The 18,345-nt window shown below is 39.3% G+C and overlaps 1 protein-coding gene across 1 annotated transcript in view; it reads right to left on the bottom strand.

The window, feature by feature from the left end:
• Positions 1 to 3,453: 3,453 nt before the first annotated feature.
• The window catches only part of ZCCHC7 (zinc finger CCHC-type containing 7), a 221,335-nt gene continuing 206,443 nt past the window's right edge, over positions 3,454 to 18,345 (bottom strand). Inside the window, exons 7-9 of the mRNA XM_090275923.1 lie at positions 11,188 to 11,283; positions 6,436 to 6,553; positions 3,454 to 4,759 (exon numbers count right to left, since the gene is read on the bottom strand). Coding sequence (XP_090132049.1) covers positions 4,320 to 4,759; positions 6,436 to 6,553; positions 11,188 to 11,283 — 654 coding nt within the window. The 3' untranslated portion in view covers positions 3,454 to 4,319. The remainder of the gene's footprint in view (positions 4,760 to 6,435; positions 6,554 to 11,187; positions 11,284 to 18,345) is intronic.

The following is an 18,345-nucleotide window of genomic DNA, read 5'->3' as shown; positions in this document are numbered from 1 at the left end:
AAACAAACAGAAAAAAGTTTCCTTTCTTTCCTCCTCCAAACATCATCTCTGTGTGGAATATGCTAGAATAGCAATCCCTTTTTGGTCCTCAAATCGAAAGGAATGCCAGTCACACCACATCAATAATAAGCCACGCTTGTCCCAGTTCCTACTGGTGAATAATGTCTATTATCTCAAGGTGTACCACTCTATGAAGCCTGCTGACACTTATTTTTTAAAGTATATTTTATTGATTATGCCGTTTCAGTTGTCCCAATTCCCCTCCTTGCCTCCCTCCACCCAGTATTCCCCCTTCCCTCCAGCGATCCCCCACCTTAGATCATGTCCATGGGTCATGCGAGTAAGTTCTTTGGCTTCTCCCTTTCCTACACTATTCTTAACTTTCCTTGTTTATTTTGTGCCTACCAGTTACACTTCTTAATTCCTGCACCTTTCCCCTCATTCTCCCTCTTCCCACTCCTAGATGATAACCCTCCAATGATCTCCATATCTGATTCTGTTCCTGTCCCTGTTCTGGTTGTTTGCTTAGTTTGTTTTTGTTTTTTAGATCCAGCTCTTGATAGTTGTGAGTTTGTTGTCATTTTAATGTTCATATTTTCAATCTTCTCCTTTTTCTTAAATAAGTTCCTTTAACATTTCATGTAATAATGGCTTGGTGATGATGAATTCCTTCAGCTTTACCTGGTCTGGGAAGTACTCTACCTGCCCTTCCATTCTAAATCATAACTTTATTGGATAGAGTAATCTTGGTTGTAAATCCGTGCTTTTCATCACTTTGAATACTTCTTGCTAATCCCTTCTTGCCTGCAGAGTTTCTTTTGAGATATCAGCTGAGAGTCTTATAGGGATCCCTTTGTAGGTAACTCTCTTCTTTCCTCTTGCTGCTTTTAAGATTCTCTCTTTATCTTTAACTTTTGGCATTTTAATTATGATGTGTCTTGGTGTCGTCCTCTTTGGTGCTTGTTTGGGACTCTGTGCTTCTAGGACTTGTATGTCTATTTCCTTTGCAAAAAGTTTTCTTTATTTTTTCAAATAGGTTTTTGATTTCTTGCTCTTCCTCTTTTCCTTCTGGCACTCCTATGATTCGTATGTTGGCACATTTAAACTTGTCCCAGAGGTCCCCAAGCCTCTCCTTGTCTTCTTGCACTCTTGTTTTGTCTCTCTGTTCCAGGTGAATGTTTCTTTCTTTCTTTTGGTCCAAACTGTTGATTTGAATCCTGGCTTCCTTCCCATCACTGTTGGTTCCCTGTATATTTTTATTTCACTTTGTATAACCTTCACTTCTTTCTTTATTTTGTGGCTGTATTCAATCATTTCTCTGAGATCCTGATCATCAGTGTTTTGAATTCTGCATCTGACAGGCTGGCTATCTCTGTTTCGTGTACTGTAGTTCTTTTTCTGGGGTTTGTTCTATTCTTTCATTTGGGACACATATCTGTGCCTCTTCAATTTGGCAGCCTCCCTGTGTTTGTTTCTGTGTATTGGGTAGAGCTGCTCTGACTCCATGTCTTGGCAGTACAGCCTAATGTAGTAGGTGTCCTGTAGGGTCCAGTAGCACAGCCTCTGCTATCCCCCAAGCTGGGTACTGGAGGTGTGCCCTTCATGTGGGCTGAGTACACCCTCCTCTTGTAGTTGAGCCTTGGTTGCTGTTGGAAGATCAATGGGAAGGATACACCCAGGCCAGTCAGCTGCAAGGACTGACTGTGACCATTGAGCACCAACAACCACCCTCTGTGGAGGATCAGCTGTGCAAGGGCAGGGTGATGGTGCTCTGATGTAGTCTGTAGCTGTCCACTGGGTGTGCTGGCCCTGGGGTTTGCTGGGTGGTGCAGGGCAAGGCCAGCCCCCACCTGTTTTGCCCGGGACACCCTGCCTGAGCTATAAGGCAATCTGAGGTTGCTGCTACTTGTGCTGGGCTTGGAGATTCCCAGGTGAAGCCAAGCTGTGAATCTAAGCTGGCTGCTGCTAGTGCCAGGCCTGGAGCTCACTGAAGCCGGCTGTTGTTTGTTTGAGAGGATTTAGGAAGTTGTGCAGCATGAGCCAAGACCAACCATTCGTATGGAAAGGCAGCTTGAGTGAGCCCATAAATTGGGTGGGGTGGAGTCTCTGGGGATCTTCAAGGCAGGTCAAATAGTGTTAGCCAGGTTGATGGAGTCTCAGATATGGCACCAGTTTGCCAGCTGGGGGGGGGGGGGAGGGTTTAGAAAAGAGACAAAGGCCTCTGCTCGCCTCGATGCCAGACACTTCAGTTTCTCCCTATATACTACTGGTACCTTTCAAGCTGCTGCCTTGGTGCTGGAACTCAGAGGGTGAGTCTGTGTGTGGGTTAAGAGGAACTGCTTGGGGCTCCAGCAGTTTCTCCCACCCACTTGACCCCCACTGGTATTTGCAGCCAGAAGTTGTGGGAAGTTATCTTCCTGGCACTGGAACACTGGGATAGGCGACCTGGTATGGGCTGGGACCCCTCGCTCCTGAGATAACCCTCCCGAATTTTTTATCCTCCACACTTGGGTGAGAGATCAGTCTGTTCGCATCTGCGGCCCTCCTACCATCTGGATGGATGTGGTTTCTTTAATTCCATAGTTGTCAGACTTCCATTCAACTCGATTTTTGATGGCTCTGGTTGATGGTTGTTCTATATTTTAGCTGCAATTTTGATGTGGATGTGCAGAGGTGAGCCATATCTGCCTGTGCTGCCCTCTTCAGTATCCCTCCCGATTTTTAACCACCACACATGAATGTGGGACTGTCTGTTCCACCACCCCCACTTGTCTGAGCGACACCGGCCCTCTGCCCCGTCTCTGCGACTCCACCCCTACTACCTGTCTAAATGAGTGTGGCTTCTTTATATCCTTGGTTGTGGGACTTCCATATAGCTCAATTTTCTGACAGTTCTGGTTATTATCTGTTTTTGAGATCTGGTTGTAATTCTTTCTATGGTTGCACAAGGAGGCCTCCCTCTTCACCTGCTGGCACTTTTAGCAGGTTGTTAAGACTCTGGTCACTTACCTTAGGGTCAAAACAATCCCACCTGATGTTAGGGAGCCATGCATCAGCACATGATGAACACCTACACTTAGCTGAGAGCTGGGCAGCCATAGGGAAGGTATGGGCTAAACACGGTGGAACTACAGTTTACATGAACGCTGACTTGGGAGGAGAGATCCTTTCCCCGAAGAAGACAAGAGAGCTGGTCCTACCAGGTATATGGCAATCTGTGTATTTTACAAAGAGTAAAACACCAATTTAAGAGTCTGATGTTATAAAACTGTCCTAGTTAACTGATTCTACCTCATTTTATTAGGGCGCAGAACTAGTACTTGGGCAACAGAGAGTTTTAACTCCAGTTAATGACAATTTTATAACTTTAGTCGCTTGTCCAACCCAAGTATGACCTTTGTCACCCAAACTCTCATTGTGTTTTTACCCAACAGACACATTTATTTACTCCATTTCAGACATTTTATTTTTCTATTAATAATGCTAACATTATACTTTAAAGTACAAAAGGTTCACAAATACAAAAATTTCTGTGGCAGTTAAAAAACCTCTGAAAACAGAACAATTTTTGAAGTTGGGCAATATTCATTTCTGCATAGCTGATAGCCTACGGTAAAAATGATTTCATTGTGATGATGTAAAACTTTTTGATGACTCTTTTTCACTTGTTTCAGGAACTCTGTCTCGTGACATTCATGCTGGATGGATCCCTTGCTTGTATTTTGCAATAGCCCAATTCCCTGCCTCTTCAGGGCTTCAACGATGACACCTTCATTTTTCAGCCTGTGCTGTTCTGACCAAAAAAAGATTCTCACACCAGCTTCAGAAGCATGAAAAACTTAAACTTATAGCTATTACCTTTCCAATGTTAAAAAAAGAGTAATAATGAAAAGGATTGATGAATTTTTCATATTAGTGTTAATTTTTCTTCCTGTAAGGATTTAACTTACATATACTGCAGATGAATTACATTTGATGAGCTTTTATTTGTTCAAATCATTTTTTAATATTCTCTTGAAAAGATTAATTCTTCTACCTGCAGGATTCTGAGTAAAAATGACCGACTGGAACAAGGGAAGAAGTCCAAGTTTATCTTTCTGTTTTCTTACCTAATAACCTGTTGGATACAAAGAACAGATCTCTAAGGTGTTTGTTCAGCAGTGCTAGGTATGGCTGAGATTACAAAAACAAAAACAAAAACAAAAATCAAAACAAAAACCCCAAGAACCTGACATTTAATTTTAGACAATAAAAATATTGCCGGCATGTTATAGACACGAGGATCAGAGAAACACTGGAAAGCCAAATCAGAAGCTGTGTCACAGTTTAGACTTTTTTTTCCTCTGCTTAATGAGAAATAAATTATCATTGTCATCCTCCTCCTGGCAGCTCCCCTTCTTCCAATGCTTGCCCCGCTTGCCCTCTCTGGGCAGCCTGTCTTTTCTTGACTTGTGGTGATGTGAGCGGTGAAAGGATTTGTGAGGCTTCTGGGTTTTTAAAGGGCCAGGGGAAGAGTGTGCTTTTGGGCCCCTGGGAAAGTCCTCATCCACGTCATGACACCTGTCAGCCCTCCTGTGCTTCTCATGTTCTCTGTTGTTTCTGCTCGGTGTTTCTCTTTGGGTTTCCTTCTTTTCTTGGGGCCACCTGTTGCTTTTCCATGAGGCCTGGCTCTTCCTCGTATCATGGTGGGATCTCTGACTTGCTGCTTTCATATGCGGTCTCTTGAACTGCCTTGGAAAATCCCCATTTTTCTGGAGTTCTGGAAAACATAAAAGTATTTTTGCTTATTCTGCAGCTAGGCAGTCCATGTAGAGCTTTCACAGGTCTGTAAATAACTTAGCAAAGAGGGAAGCCAGACATTTAAATGCATTAATGATACGGCATTCTAAAGAGCCTTTACTAAGGTAAAAATCACTCACTAAAAACTGTGTGGCTGTATTTCTATATTTGATTGCTAACAATGAAAATCATGCAGAAATCCATTGACATTTATTCTGTTCAATACAATTTAATTAAGTTAAACAATGCAGACGAGGACCAGTGAGAGAGGTAATCATTTTAGCTTTGTGAAGAAAAGTCACGTCTGACCAATTCAACGGGCAGCCCTTGATAAGGTAAAGCAAGATGCATAAATGTCCTATTGACAGTCTCATATGACATTTCAGTTACACTCTGAAGATAAAGTTTGACTACAGTACTTAGAGGAGGATGCCAAACTGAACAGGTTAATCCTCCAGAGCAGAGATCACTGCCTTGGAGAGTGAGTGTGTACATGTGCACACACGTGTATCTCAGGGGTTTTAGTGCAGATCTGATGTTATGTTTTATTAGGAACTGTAAGTGTCTGATGGTAGTGACAGATAGGGTATGTGGGAGATGTTGTTTTCAGTGAGAGATGAAAATTAATATGTCAATAAACCTTCGAAGACTAAGAAGAGCCCCCCCCAATGAAATGAAGTGCAAAGCAGTATATTTAGCAGACAAAAACAATTAATTTTGAATACAGAAAAAGTAAGTAATAGACTTATAGACTTCAGCATAGAATAAAAATGTCAATGAATCACAGCAAACCTCAAAGTGGATCTGTGCCATAGCTGTCAATATAGATAGAAAGGAAAACAAGTGGGTTTTCTCTGATCATAAGACTTAGAAACACCCATTATACAAAATTTGGGAAACAGAGAAAAGTATAAAGAAAAATAAAACAGAAGCACCCATAGTCCTTTAAGCAGAGATGACATTTTCATGCATTTTTAAAAAATCTTTTAAAGAGAGTCAGTAAAATAACAAAAAAGGCCAAGAGCGTCACAATGTATAGGTCAATTTGAAAAACATAGAACTGCTTTGTCCCCAAAGCAAGGAAAATAACTTGATAAACCGCCTTGAAGTATAATGCAAGAAAGAACAGAGGTAGAGAAAATGGGCTTATGTTATAGAATAATTTGGTGAGAAAGAACCTTATGTTACAGCAACAGAAAATAAAGTAACCACAGAGGGTGGCTGTGAACCTGGAGCTATGCTTGTAATCATGGCTGATAAGAAATGACTCCCTTGGGGAAGCCCCAGGAATTCACCTAGCAGGGAAAGACTTTCTTCTGAAAAATACTAGAGATACACATAGGGAAAAAAATAATAAAGGAGCTGTTAAAAAACTGCACATATATATGGATAGAAATATTTTCTGGACATTTTCTAAATGATCATTATGTTAGAAAAATGTTTATCGTGAACAGATTACAATACAAGATTTTTGAAGTGGGTACTTGATTTCTGGAGGTCAAGAAAGTTCCAGTTTCTATGGTAATTATTAAAACCATTTTCTGTGTTAACCAAGGACCCCTAAACCAGATAAAGACAGTGCAAAAAAAAAAAAAAAAAAAAAAGAAATTAAGGAACTGTTGCAATGTTGGTCTAGCTAGAAGTCTAATAACATACCTTTTACTTTTCGTTTTATTCTGTGTTCTCTCTCCCGAATTTCATATTTGTCATCATAGTAGTAGATGAATGGAGATGTTGGAAAGGTCTGGTTAAACATCCGCCTTTCTGTACATTCCTGCAAGTTGTATTTGAAATTTGGATGTCACAAGGGTACACTGTTCACATAAACTTTTTGCAAGATTATGGACCACTGTCACTACAGATGAGTGCCATGTCACTGATACTCATTCTTGGCTGTAGGCTGTGTGGTCTCGCTGGGACACTGGGAGGACCACCCAGCCTGACACCCAATCATGCTTACATGCTAATTTTTTCTGGACATGAATTTTCTTCTCTTACTTCTTTACCTATGAAACCCTTATCTTTTTTTCAATCTTCCCTGCCAACACCCCCGTCTGAGTTAACAGCAATGGCTGGGGGCGGGAGGGTTCCTACTACATGCCTCATTCCTATTAAGGGTTTATTTTACTTGGCCTCATGTTGTATTAGATTTGTGCTTGTCTGTCTCTTCAACAGCCTTCCATCAAGAGCTTTTCCCTGCCCGTTTGCACCCTAAATGTGGGTATAGCTTCTTAGCTCTGTACTCTTTCCCCACCACACATGTGGCTTGTAAGCTCATTTTAACTCAACACTCGCTGCTCATGTGGGCAGTTGATTCTCATGGTGGGAGCAGGGTGGTGGTGGGTTGTGTCTACTTTGAAAATGCTCCAAGGTGATCTGGAAACACTCCACAGGAACGCTCTCTTCTTTGTGCTCTCTCCACTCAAGATAAAATCACTCCTCTCATTCAGTACACTAGGACATCTCCCTACTTTCATGACTCCAGCTTTCCCTTGGCTGATAGTTCCCAAATCCACATCCTTGGCCTGAACACACCCCATAGAGTAGGCTTTGTTTATCATGACCTGTGACACATGTCCATTCAGCACGTCTGAAACCAAATATGTTTTTTTTGAAGAAGTTTTCCCTTTGGAACTTTCCCATTTCTGTTTTTTTGCCATCTTGAAGAAAAATTAGAATACCTCTTAAGAAGAAAGTATGTGAAATATTCATATGAAGTTTAGCTAATTTATCATAATTTTGGCATTATATATGTGATTTGTAATTTTAAGACACCTGAGCAAACTGGTACATACACTTCGGAACATAATTTGCAGAGATTAAAAAATTATGAGTCACTTAAAATAAATACTTAAGTATAGGAAATAAAATAATGGAAATCTGTACCTACCATTCAGCTTTATTAAATCATAACAATGACTTTAATTTATTTATTTTCCCCCCTATGAACTGAAGCATTACCATTATAATTGAAATCATCTGTGTAACTCTTTCCCATTTTTCATTTATAACATTCCTTTTCCAGGAGGTGCCACTGTATTAAAGTTGGTGTCTACCATTCTCATGGTTTTACACTCTTACTACTAATGAATACTCCAATAAATAATAATGTAAACTTGAAGTGTTCAGATTGCATAAAAATGATATTCTGTAAATATTTTGCAATGGGTTTAGGTTATATCTATTTCACAGAATAAGCTGAGTAATGTTCACTTGGATTATGTTTTTGAATAAAGTTTTGGTAAAACTTGACTATAAAATGATTGGGTCTGGTATATTTCAATGGGGAAAATTGATTACTAACTCAATTTCTTTAGTGGTACTGATTCATGTAGGATTGTTCTTCGGTCATTTTGATTAATTTATATTTTTCTAGATAATTATCAGATTTCATTTTGAACTTCACAAAGTTTATACAGTATTCTCTTATAATTAAAAATTATACTGTATTTTAAGCTATTTATACTTTAACTCATTTATATCTGTACCTTTCCTTTTTCCTTTGAGTAGCTTTTCCAGAAGTCTCTTTCCTTTTGAAAAGAAAATGTTTTCGAAGAACCAGCTACTGTTGATGTTACTAATTTTGTTTTTTATTTCAATAACTTTGGTTATCTTTATTATTTCCTTCTTTCAACTATATTTAGATTTATTCTCTTATTGACTTACTAGAACTTTTTGGGTTCTGAAAGTTATAAGGCAAACCTACATGGATACATAAATAATTTTTATAAACCACCATCCATGGTGGCTCCTAGTTCCTCAAAGAAAGAATACCCATGAAAGACTGGGTCTAAGATTCTTCTATGGGCTGAATGTTTACATCCCGTCAAAAGTCATATGTTGAAACCCAAACCCTCAATGTAATGATATTAAGAGGTGGAGCCTTTGGGAGGTGATTAGGTCATGAGGGTGAAACGCCGATAAACAGGATTAATGTTCTCTTATAAAAGAGACCCTACAAAGCTCCCTGGATCCTTCCACCATGTGAGGACACAGTAAGAAAGTGCCACCCATGAGGAAGCGGGCCCCCACCAGACAAAGAATCTGCTGGTACAATGATCTTGGGCATCCCAGACTTGAGAACACTAAAATATACACATCTGTTGTTTATAAGTCACTTAGTCTATGGTTAGTTTGTTTAGAGCAGCCTGAATAGACTAAGACAGATTTTAACCATAATATATTAAGAGCACATTACAACTACAGAAGGTACTAGAGATCTTGATATATTCCCAGCACCCCACATCCTTTCACACCCTCCTGGAGCAGTCTCTTTGTACACTGACCACTGTTCCTTAGTGCAATTTGCCTCATATGGAGCTGCTTGAGATTGTCCTGCCTCCCAAACTAGAGAGTGAGTGAAATTAGGGAAGGGTGATGCCATATTCACTTTACAAATATCCTTCACATGAAGAAGCTACTCAATAACATCTGTAGAAGTGAATTTCTGAAATTAAAGAGGGGGGCGGTCCTCAGACACCTTTAACCACTTGTATAGTATAGTTGGATCCTCTATAGTCTAGAATGATTTGACTATAGAGCTATATAGTACTTTAAATATTTTCAAAGCTACATGTAGACTGTACTTTGATTATCCACATTGCTAGTCCCCACAATTAGCACAGACAACCGATAGTGGCTATATAATTTATCTACTTTTCTGGATTAGCCACACCACTGGATAATCTGGAGTTCTTCATCTATGGCAGTGATAAGGCTGCCAAATTTGCTTTATTGTAAGTTAAAAATGATATAATTCTAGATTTCAGAGATAAATTCCAAATGCTTTTAATATATTGCTATTTCTTATCTGCATTAACAGGGGTGACTAATAAGCAGCATGTGTCTGAATGTAATTGTTTTTAACTGAACAAACATAAATGCTAAAATCATAATCCTCTGCTTTAAAGAAGCAAGCAAGCATAAACTGTACATCTATGTGATTCACGTGGCAGTGGACTGCTTATGCGAATATATTCCCTAAACAGTGTTGGCAACATCTGCATTTTGGCAATAAGGAGGAATCCACAGAGCAGTAAAACATCTACAGATGATAATTGTGTAAACAAACAAAAAAATTCCCTAAGTTTTCAGTGTGAGTTCTACAGAATTAAGTACATTGAAAGGTCTTTTCATCTTTTATCATTAAATTATATTATTTGATCACACTGGAAGTATTAATAGTATCCAAATATCACTGCTGAGAGATCTTCCTATACAACATCTTTGCTTTGGAGATAAAGAAGTTGGAGGCCAGAAAGAAAAAGTTCCAGTTGTGTGGTTAAATCAGTAGCAGAGCAAAAATTAGAACCAAGAATCAAAACCTCATTCTAGCTTTCATTTACTACCCATTCACTCCATGGTCTTGCTACCACCATGTAGAAGATAAGCTTGGTCTGTGGATGGACTTTGTCCAGCACTTTTTCTTTGGCTAACTTTTTGTCTCTTCCTATAGCATACAGTTCTAGTCTCAAGGTCTGCACGAGTGAAATGCCAGTCAGAATTCAAGATGTGACTTGCAATACTATCCCCCCATCCTACTGCTCACACCCCTACCCATTTTGAGGAGCTTTCCACCTCCTGTCACCAGATCTGATTTGATATTAGTTTATTTTGGCTCCAAGGCTGTTAGAAACCTACCTGAAGATTGGGGCTGCAGTTCTCTGTACAAATTTTCTACTTCTGCTGCCACTGCCTTTCCTCCTCTGCCTCAGGAGTCCCAGAATATATGGGCTCTGAGTCTAGTCTTAGTGCAGTCTGTCTCTGAGACAAGTTGCTGCTGTTTCATACTTAATGAGACACTGGCTAGGAGACTCAGTCCCACCTTCGGCTTTTACATTTCAGCATCTAGGAGATATAGAGTTTGGCCGCTGCAGTTGGGGTTAGGGAATATGCAGGCCAGACAGGGATTCTGGGCATTTGTGGGTAGGAGGCTAGTCAATGGTGAAGCACCTCTGTCTTTTCACTAGTGACTGTCAGCATTCACTTGTCAATGATGAAGATTTAATTGAACACGGTGCCAGGGAAAACTGGAGAGACTGGAGAACTATGTAGAAACCTAAAACCATAATTTGGCTGCTTTAAAATACTAGTGATCATAAGAATGCATGAGAACAGCTCCCATTCTGTTGACTACTATTATTTCTTGGATTGATTTTACGAGCTCTATTTGTTTCAGCCTAACCTGTTCACATATATTTAAATCAATAAGGAATAAGCTATGATAGATCTGTTACTCTGGCAGGGATGGGAGAAATAAACGAGTTGAAACTATATTAAATCTCACTTCAAGATATTACTTTATAAAAAAGCAAGCATTTAAAATTACATTTGTTTTGAGTGCATCTTCCATCAACCACTTCTTGAATGACAAAATAATTTTTATGTCCACATGCCACTCAGACTTACGTGTCCATAATGGCCTTCCTGACCACAGTTGTAGCAATACACTAAGGCTGATTGTCCAGAAGGGGTCTTCGGCTTTTTGGGTGGTCCAGGTTTAGTCTGCAACATGAATATTTGTAAAGGGTTATTAAATTTTAGGAGAATATTAAAACCTCATTCTTTCTAGAAAAGTTCTTTTTAGGTAAGGGAGTCCTTAAGAAATATTGCCTCCTGGAGCTTAGTATGGAAAACCCATTCAGGTGACATGAGTGTATAACATGATCACAATTCTTTTATTTTTAACATCACTGTGTGCTTTCCTCTCCTTTCCACTCCTCATTCCATTCAGCATTGTACCCATACCGTACCTCAGATAGAAAAGAATAACATTCTAGTAGAACACGGCAGTATAATGATAGATGATGACAGGACAATGTAAGCACAGTGATAGAAGCATTATTAATGGAGTGGCAAGGGAGATCCACCATTAGATGGGGTAAGGCAGTCAGGGAAAGTTTTCCTGGAAGTATAAAATTTAAATTTACTCAGGGAAATAGGTGTAAGTCAAATGGAGAATCCTTGGAAGAGGGGACAGCATGAACAATGGCATGAAATTAAGAAAGGGTATACCACGTGTAAGAAAAATTGATGCTGGAGAAAGCATGGCAGAAAACTGGAAGGCCTTATAAGTCATGTTAAGGAGCTTGAACTTTATCTCGTGTTATGGGTAAGGTTTTAACTATAGGAGCAGAGAGCTGGAATTGTATTTTGGAAAAACCATTTTGGCTTGTAGCTATAAGGAGGATGAATATGAGCAGGAGAAGGTTAGATGGAGGAGAGAGACCAGTGAGGTGGCTGTTAGCAATTCCAGGTGAGGTGATGAGAGCCAAAACTACAACAGTAACAAGAATAAGGAAAAGGGAATAGATTTGGAAATTACATTAGGAAATAATACTGGTATTACTTGAACACTGAAAAGGTAAGAGGGAATGAGTGAAAGGAGAAATTAGAATGTTTTCCAGGTTTCTATCTTGAATGAATTGGTGGTGAACAGTGGTGCGAACAATTGATTCAGAAAAGATAGGAAATGAAGAAGGAGCCAATATAGAGGGAAAGATGATGAAATCTGTCTTGGATGTTGAGTATCTAGGTGGAGATGTCCATCAGGCAGTTGTCTATGTAAGGTTAAAGCTTAGGGAACATGTCTGAACTGAAGATTAGATCTGAAAGTAATCTATTCAACAGTGGAGGCTGGAATGAATAGAGTGAACAGGATCGCCGCAGCCAGTATGAACAGCAGTGAGCTAAAGCTGGAATCCTGGGCATAACAATATTTGAGGAGGAGAGAAGGAAAAGTTCAAGGATGCAGAACCACTGGAAAATAAAGTCACAGAACTCAGAGAGCAGATTCAAAAAGAATGAACTGGTCTACAAAGTCAAATATAGCAGAGGCCTAGTGGGATTAGAACTGAGAAACATCTGTTAGATCTGACAATTGTACATGGATAACCTTATTGTTATATTTCTGGAATCAAACGGAAGGTATAAAGTAGAAGGCAACAGGTTGAATAGTAAAGAGATGCAAACAAAAGTGGTAAAACTATGAAGAAGAGCAAAAAATGATCACCCACAAGGCCAGGAAGATGGGTATTTCTAGGAGGGGAGAGAATGGTGTGTAGAGGGTTTCCAGGTAACTGTGATTTTCTATTTCTTGAAGATAGTGGTGTTATATAATTTGAGTGTTCATTACATAACTAATTTATTAACTTGTACATGTTTTATGCACTTTGCAGCATGTATATTACATTTCACAATAAAAATTTTTTAAAAATGAAATAAAAGTGGATGAAAAGGACAGTAAGTACATACGATTTTGAGAAACATGAATAAGACGACGCAGAATAAGACAAGGCAGTAACTGGGGTGGGGGTTGTTGGGGAAGTTAGTTATTAGAATGGGAGAGACATGAACCCTTGTGAAAGCTAGCAGAGATGAAGAAGTTGAAAACAGAAGAAACATGAAATGGTTTGAGCAAAACTTCTACGGCAGCAGCAGCTTTAAACAGAAGGAGAGAAATCTAATCTCCCTACTCCCCTTCCTGTTTTTCTTTTTCTCTTTTAAGCATATTTTATTGATTATACTTTTACAGTTGTCCTATTTTTTTCTCCCTTTGTTCCCTTCCACCCAGTATCCCCCTTCCCTCCAGCAGTCCCACCCTCCTTAGTTCATGTCCATGGGTTGTGCATATAAGTTCTTTGGCTTCACCCTTTCCTATACTATTCTTAACTTCCCCGTGTCTATTTTGTACCAACCAGTTATGCTTCTTAGTCCCTACACCATTTCCCCATTTCTCCCCCTTCCCCCTGCCAGCTGATAACCCTCCAAATGATCCCTATACCTATGATTCTGTTCTTATTCTGGTTTGCATAGTTGGATTTTGTTTTTATTTTTTAGATTTAGTTGTTGATAGTTGTGAGTTTGTTGTCATGTTAGTGTTCATAGTTTTGATCTTCTTTTTCTTAAGTAAGTCCCTTTGACATTTCATATAATAATGGCTTGGTGATAATGAACTCCTTTAGCTTCACCTTGTCTGGGAAGCACTTCATCTGCCCTTCCATTCTAAATGATAGCTTTGCTGGATAGAGTGATCTTGGTTGCAGGTTGCCTTTCATCACATTGAATACTGCTTGCCAGTCCCTTCCTGCCTGCAAAGTGTCCTCCGAGAAATCAGCTGATAGTCCTATAGACATCCCCCTGGAGGCAACTCTCCACCTCTCTCTTGCTGCCCCCAAGACTCTGTCTTTATATTTCCCCTTTGGCACCTCAATCATGATGAGTCCTGGTGTGGTCCTCTCTGGGTCCAGCTTGCCTGGGACCCTTCGTGCTTCCCGGACCTGTATGTCCATCTCCTTCACAAAATTTGGGAAGTTTTCCTCATTTTTTTTCAATTCTTACTTCCTCATTCTGCACTGGTTGACTGTTTTTTTCTTCCTTATGTTCCAAATCATTGTTTTGAACCCCAGTTTCCTTCCCTTCACCATTGGTTCCATGTGGATTTTCCTTTGTTTCATTTAGTATAGCCTTCACTTCTTCTCTTATGCGTTTGCCATACTCAATCATGTCTGTAAAGTCTGTGAGCATCTTTATCACCAGTGTTTTGAATTCTGCATCTGTCAGGTTGGCTATCTCCTTCACTCTTAGTTCTCCCACTGGAGTCTTGATCTGCTCCCTCTTTGGGGCAATACTTCTCTGTCTCCTCAACTTCACAGGTTCCTGTGTTGGCCTCTGTGTCTTAGGTAGAGCTGTTGCATCTATTACATTGTAAGGGGCCGAGATTTAGGTATTCACAGTACAGGGTGACTCGTTCCACCATGTTGTGGCTCTGTATGTGGAGAAGGGGTCTGAGAGGCAACCATGCCACTTGCTCAGCACTTGCCTCTTTTCCAGGCACTTCTGCTTCCTGTATGGGACAAGCACCCTTCTAGCTGTTTCCCTGGTTGTGGTTCCTAGAGTGGGTGGTTTTTCGGGTGTTCTGGGACCATGGGGGCCCTCTAAACAAATGGAATCTACTGAGAGATCGGCAGTTTCTTCCGCCCCAACCCCTACTGATTTTCAGAGTAGGAAGCAATGGGGCTTTATTTTCCCCACCAATGGAACCATGAGCTGCACAGTCTGGTTTGGGGCTGTGATTGCTCCCCAGGTGTCCCTCCTGACTTTTATAATGTGTGACTGGGCTTTCTACTGGCCAGCTGGCCACAGCCAGTGCCACCGCCACCAAACTGCATACACACTGCGTCCTCTCTGCCCTGGCTCTGTCCCTCTTACTCGTCTGGATGAGTATTTCTTCTTTATATCTTTGTTTGTTGGACTTCCACATAGTCCAATTTTCTGGTAGTTCTGGTTGTATTTTTTAGTTTTGAGGTAGTTGTATTTCTTCTTGTGGTTGTGGAGGGTGGCGAAGCGTTGTCTACCCATACCTCCATCTTGGCCGGAAGTCTCTCTTTCTTTTTTGAGATTGAAAGGATGAGAATAAACTTGGCTAAATTTATTTCTCATGTTCTTTATTGGGGTCCTATAACAAAGAGTGCTGGTCTGCCGACTATTGTTCAGTGTGGCAGGTTTTATTTTCTTGACATAGGAAAATACAGGATATAAAAATCTTCAAACAACTTTACTTTTAGCGCCTATTTCCTAAAATGGAATACTGGAGGATGACAAAAGCCTGAAAGGTCTTTCCTACTGGGAATGACTACAAATGCTATATACCACAGAAATGTAAACCTCAGCTATTATCAATCAGGATATAATAAAAAACATAACCAACGAACATCTTATATTCTCCAATAAAAAATGTGGTTCATAAATTAAGAGTAGCTAAAACAGTTTTAACAACTATGAACATAATCATGTACCATTTATTATTGTAGTTTATAAATTAGTTCAGGTAGTAGAGCACCAGGAAGACAGGAAATTATTAAGCAGAAATAACAAGGTAAGTATGTTACTTGACTGTGACACAAAATGGCAACTGTGAGCATATGTTGTTTAAGAGAAAGAAATAAAATCAAAAGAGATGGTGTCATAAATGTGAAGGTAGAACAGATAATGTTTCAAGGAAGAAGATGTCAAAAGCTACTGATGGGTCAAGTAAGATGAAGACAAGTGAAATCCACTGGACTTAGCAATTTGGAAGTTGCTTGTAAGTGGAAACTTGTGAGCAGTTTCATTTGAGGGGTGGGGGCACAAGTCAGATTGTAACGAGTTCATTACAAGTAGAAAGATACTGAAGAAGAGAACATAGGTGACTTTTTCAAGAAACTAGACTGTGCATGGGAGAAGGGAATGAGACAAGCAGAGCAGTATGTAAGCCCAAGGATGCCTCCACCAGTGCTGGGCACAGGACATGAGCACATGCATCCATGCTTTCATTAATTAATTAAAAAACAAAACAAAACTGAGTGCCTAATACATGCCAGTTAGTGTTCTAAGATTAGGTAACTGAGATGTGAGCGAAACAAAAACCATTGCTCACATTTCCATGGTGGAAGACAGATAAATAAAACCAACAAAACACACACACACACACACACACACCCCTATCATAGTAATAAATGGTATGCAAGCAATTAAAATAGATTTATGTGAATGAGAGTCATTGGTGGTGACTTAGATGAGTTTTAGGGAAACTCAATGGGATGGCATTCTAGGCACAAGGCATGGAGAAATTTATTTTATTGCCAAAGTCTGAGGAAATTACAGGCAGTCTTACTGCTGTTCCATCTGCCGATATCACTCTTTCCCCAGATAAACATGGAGAATTCCCTCATCTCTTGGCTCAAATGCCATCTTCTTAGTAAGGCCTTCCTGACAACCCTATTTAAAGTATCTAGCTCTCTCCCAATGGTGCTTCCTGTCCTGCTTCACTGCCCTTTTCCCTTAAACTCCATGGCACTTACCACAGCTGATATACTATATACTGTATCTGTTTTGTCTATACCCCCATCATAGGGATTTGTTTGTTTTTTAGTTCACTGCTGTACCCCAGATCCTAGAACAGGGTCAGGTATGTAGTAGTTCAGGGTCAGGCATATAATAGTTCAGTAAATGCTAATAAGTGAATAATGAGGTTATGCATATGTAAAGTGCATGGCCCATAGTGAGCATCCAATACATTTTAGTCACTGAAGACAATCTATAAAATTATGCTTTTATGTATTAAAATGCTTGAATAAATTAACGCAAGTTCCTAAGTGTCTCCCCTACTTCACATCGAAAGTGTGGTACCTACTCTGGCAGAATCAGGAAGAAGTTAGTAATACAGAGAACAGGAATTCAGCCTTACAATACTAGGGATAAAGAGATCCTTTTTAATCAAGATTTTGAAAGCATGTTTCATGTTGACACTTCTCTTATTTGGAAAGTAATCTCATTCAAAAAGCCTCAAATTTAGCCCCTCTGTTCATTTATGCCCATGGATGAAGTGCAGATATTTGGATGTTCATTCATCTGAATAATGTCACTAGTTAAAAACTTCCATTATTACTAATAAAAATAGCAACTGTACTTTTATTGTGCTATAAAATTCTAAACTGTTTCACAATAATTAATTAGTAAATGACATGACAAACGCTATCTATATACTCTCATTTTAATAAACTATCATGTCTTAGGACTTAATAGGAATGAAATCAGCTTAGATCTTAGCTAATTAGAGAACATTTCTATATTAGAATACAGTACTGAAAACTCAGTAACGATTTCCAGTGGACAAGTTTTCATACTATAATCTAACAAAAATCTTACAGCTATTTAAAGTGTTACAAATATAAAATTGTGACTCAATACTTCTGCTTTGGAGCATGTCTTTATTTTTTAATTAACAGTAAAGGTCCAATTTAAAGCAGAATGTGTCAGCTGATTAGTTCTAAGTTCAGGGTTCTGTCATACATGTCTGTACTGCAAACAAAGTTAAATGCAGGGAACAAATGCAGTTCTTTAGAACTTTTTTTAAGTTAAAATATTTAAAGATTTTGACCTAATGGATAACAAATGAACTATTTATGAAAGCAGCTCTTTTTCTTTCTTTTCTTTTTGTTACAAACATTTAAATAATCTATACTTGTAGGGTGATATCTTGGAGATTACTTTACTATCAATATATAGAAGTAATAACTTGGTAGATAGCATTACCTATGAAAGGTCCATCCCATCTGCTATTCTTGCTGAAAGCTTTTCATGCACCAGTAAACTCAGTAAATATCAGAAGATAAAGCATAAGCCTACCACGCCATGGATTTACTCCTAATGTCTCCTCAAAGTGCAGCCCGATGCAACGATTACAAATGATTTTCTTCTAATGTCATTTTACATAACCCTTTTTTCTGCATGAGTAGTTAGTGCAGAATGAATGAATGAATGCCATTAAAACAGTTAATCATTATCTGGGACACTGGCCTTACTCCCTTCACTACTAGGAATCTCCATGACAAAGGCCAAGAGATCAAACCGCCAGAGCTGCCTCAGTGTCCTGTTTCTAACAGTAATTTTTTATGCAAATGAACCTGCTGGGCATCTCCCTCTATGACCTTGAGCTGCCCTTATCTAAACTGACTTTGATCCAATGAGGTCTTGCATCTTGTTAAAGTTCTTTACTATAAAAGATACATAATCAATTTCACTAAC

This window comes from Furipterus horrens, unplaced genomic scaffold (genome assembly GCF_987537825.1).
Source record: "Furipterus horrens unplaced genomic scaffold, mFurHor1.1.pri manual_scaffold_4, whole genome shotgun sequence".
NCBI lineage: Eukaryota > Metazoa > Chordata > Mammalia > Chiroptera > Furipteridae > Furipterus > Furipterus horrens.
This window is presented reverse-complemented; position numbering and strand designations above follow the sequence as displayed.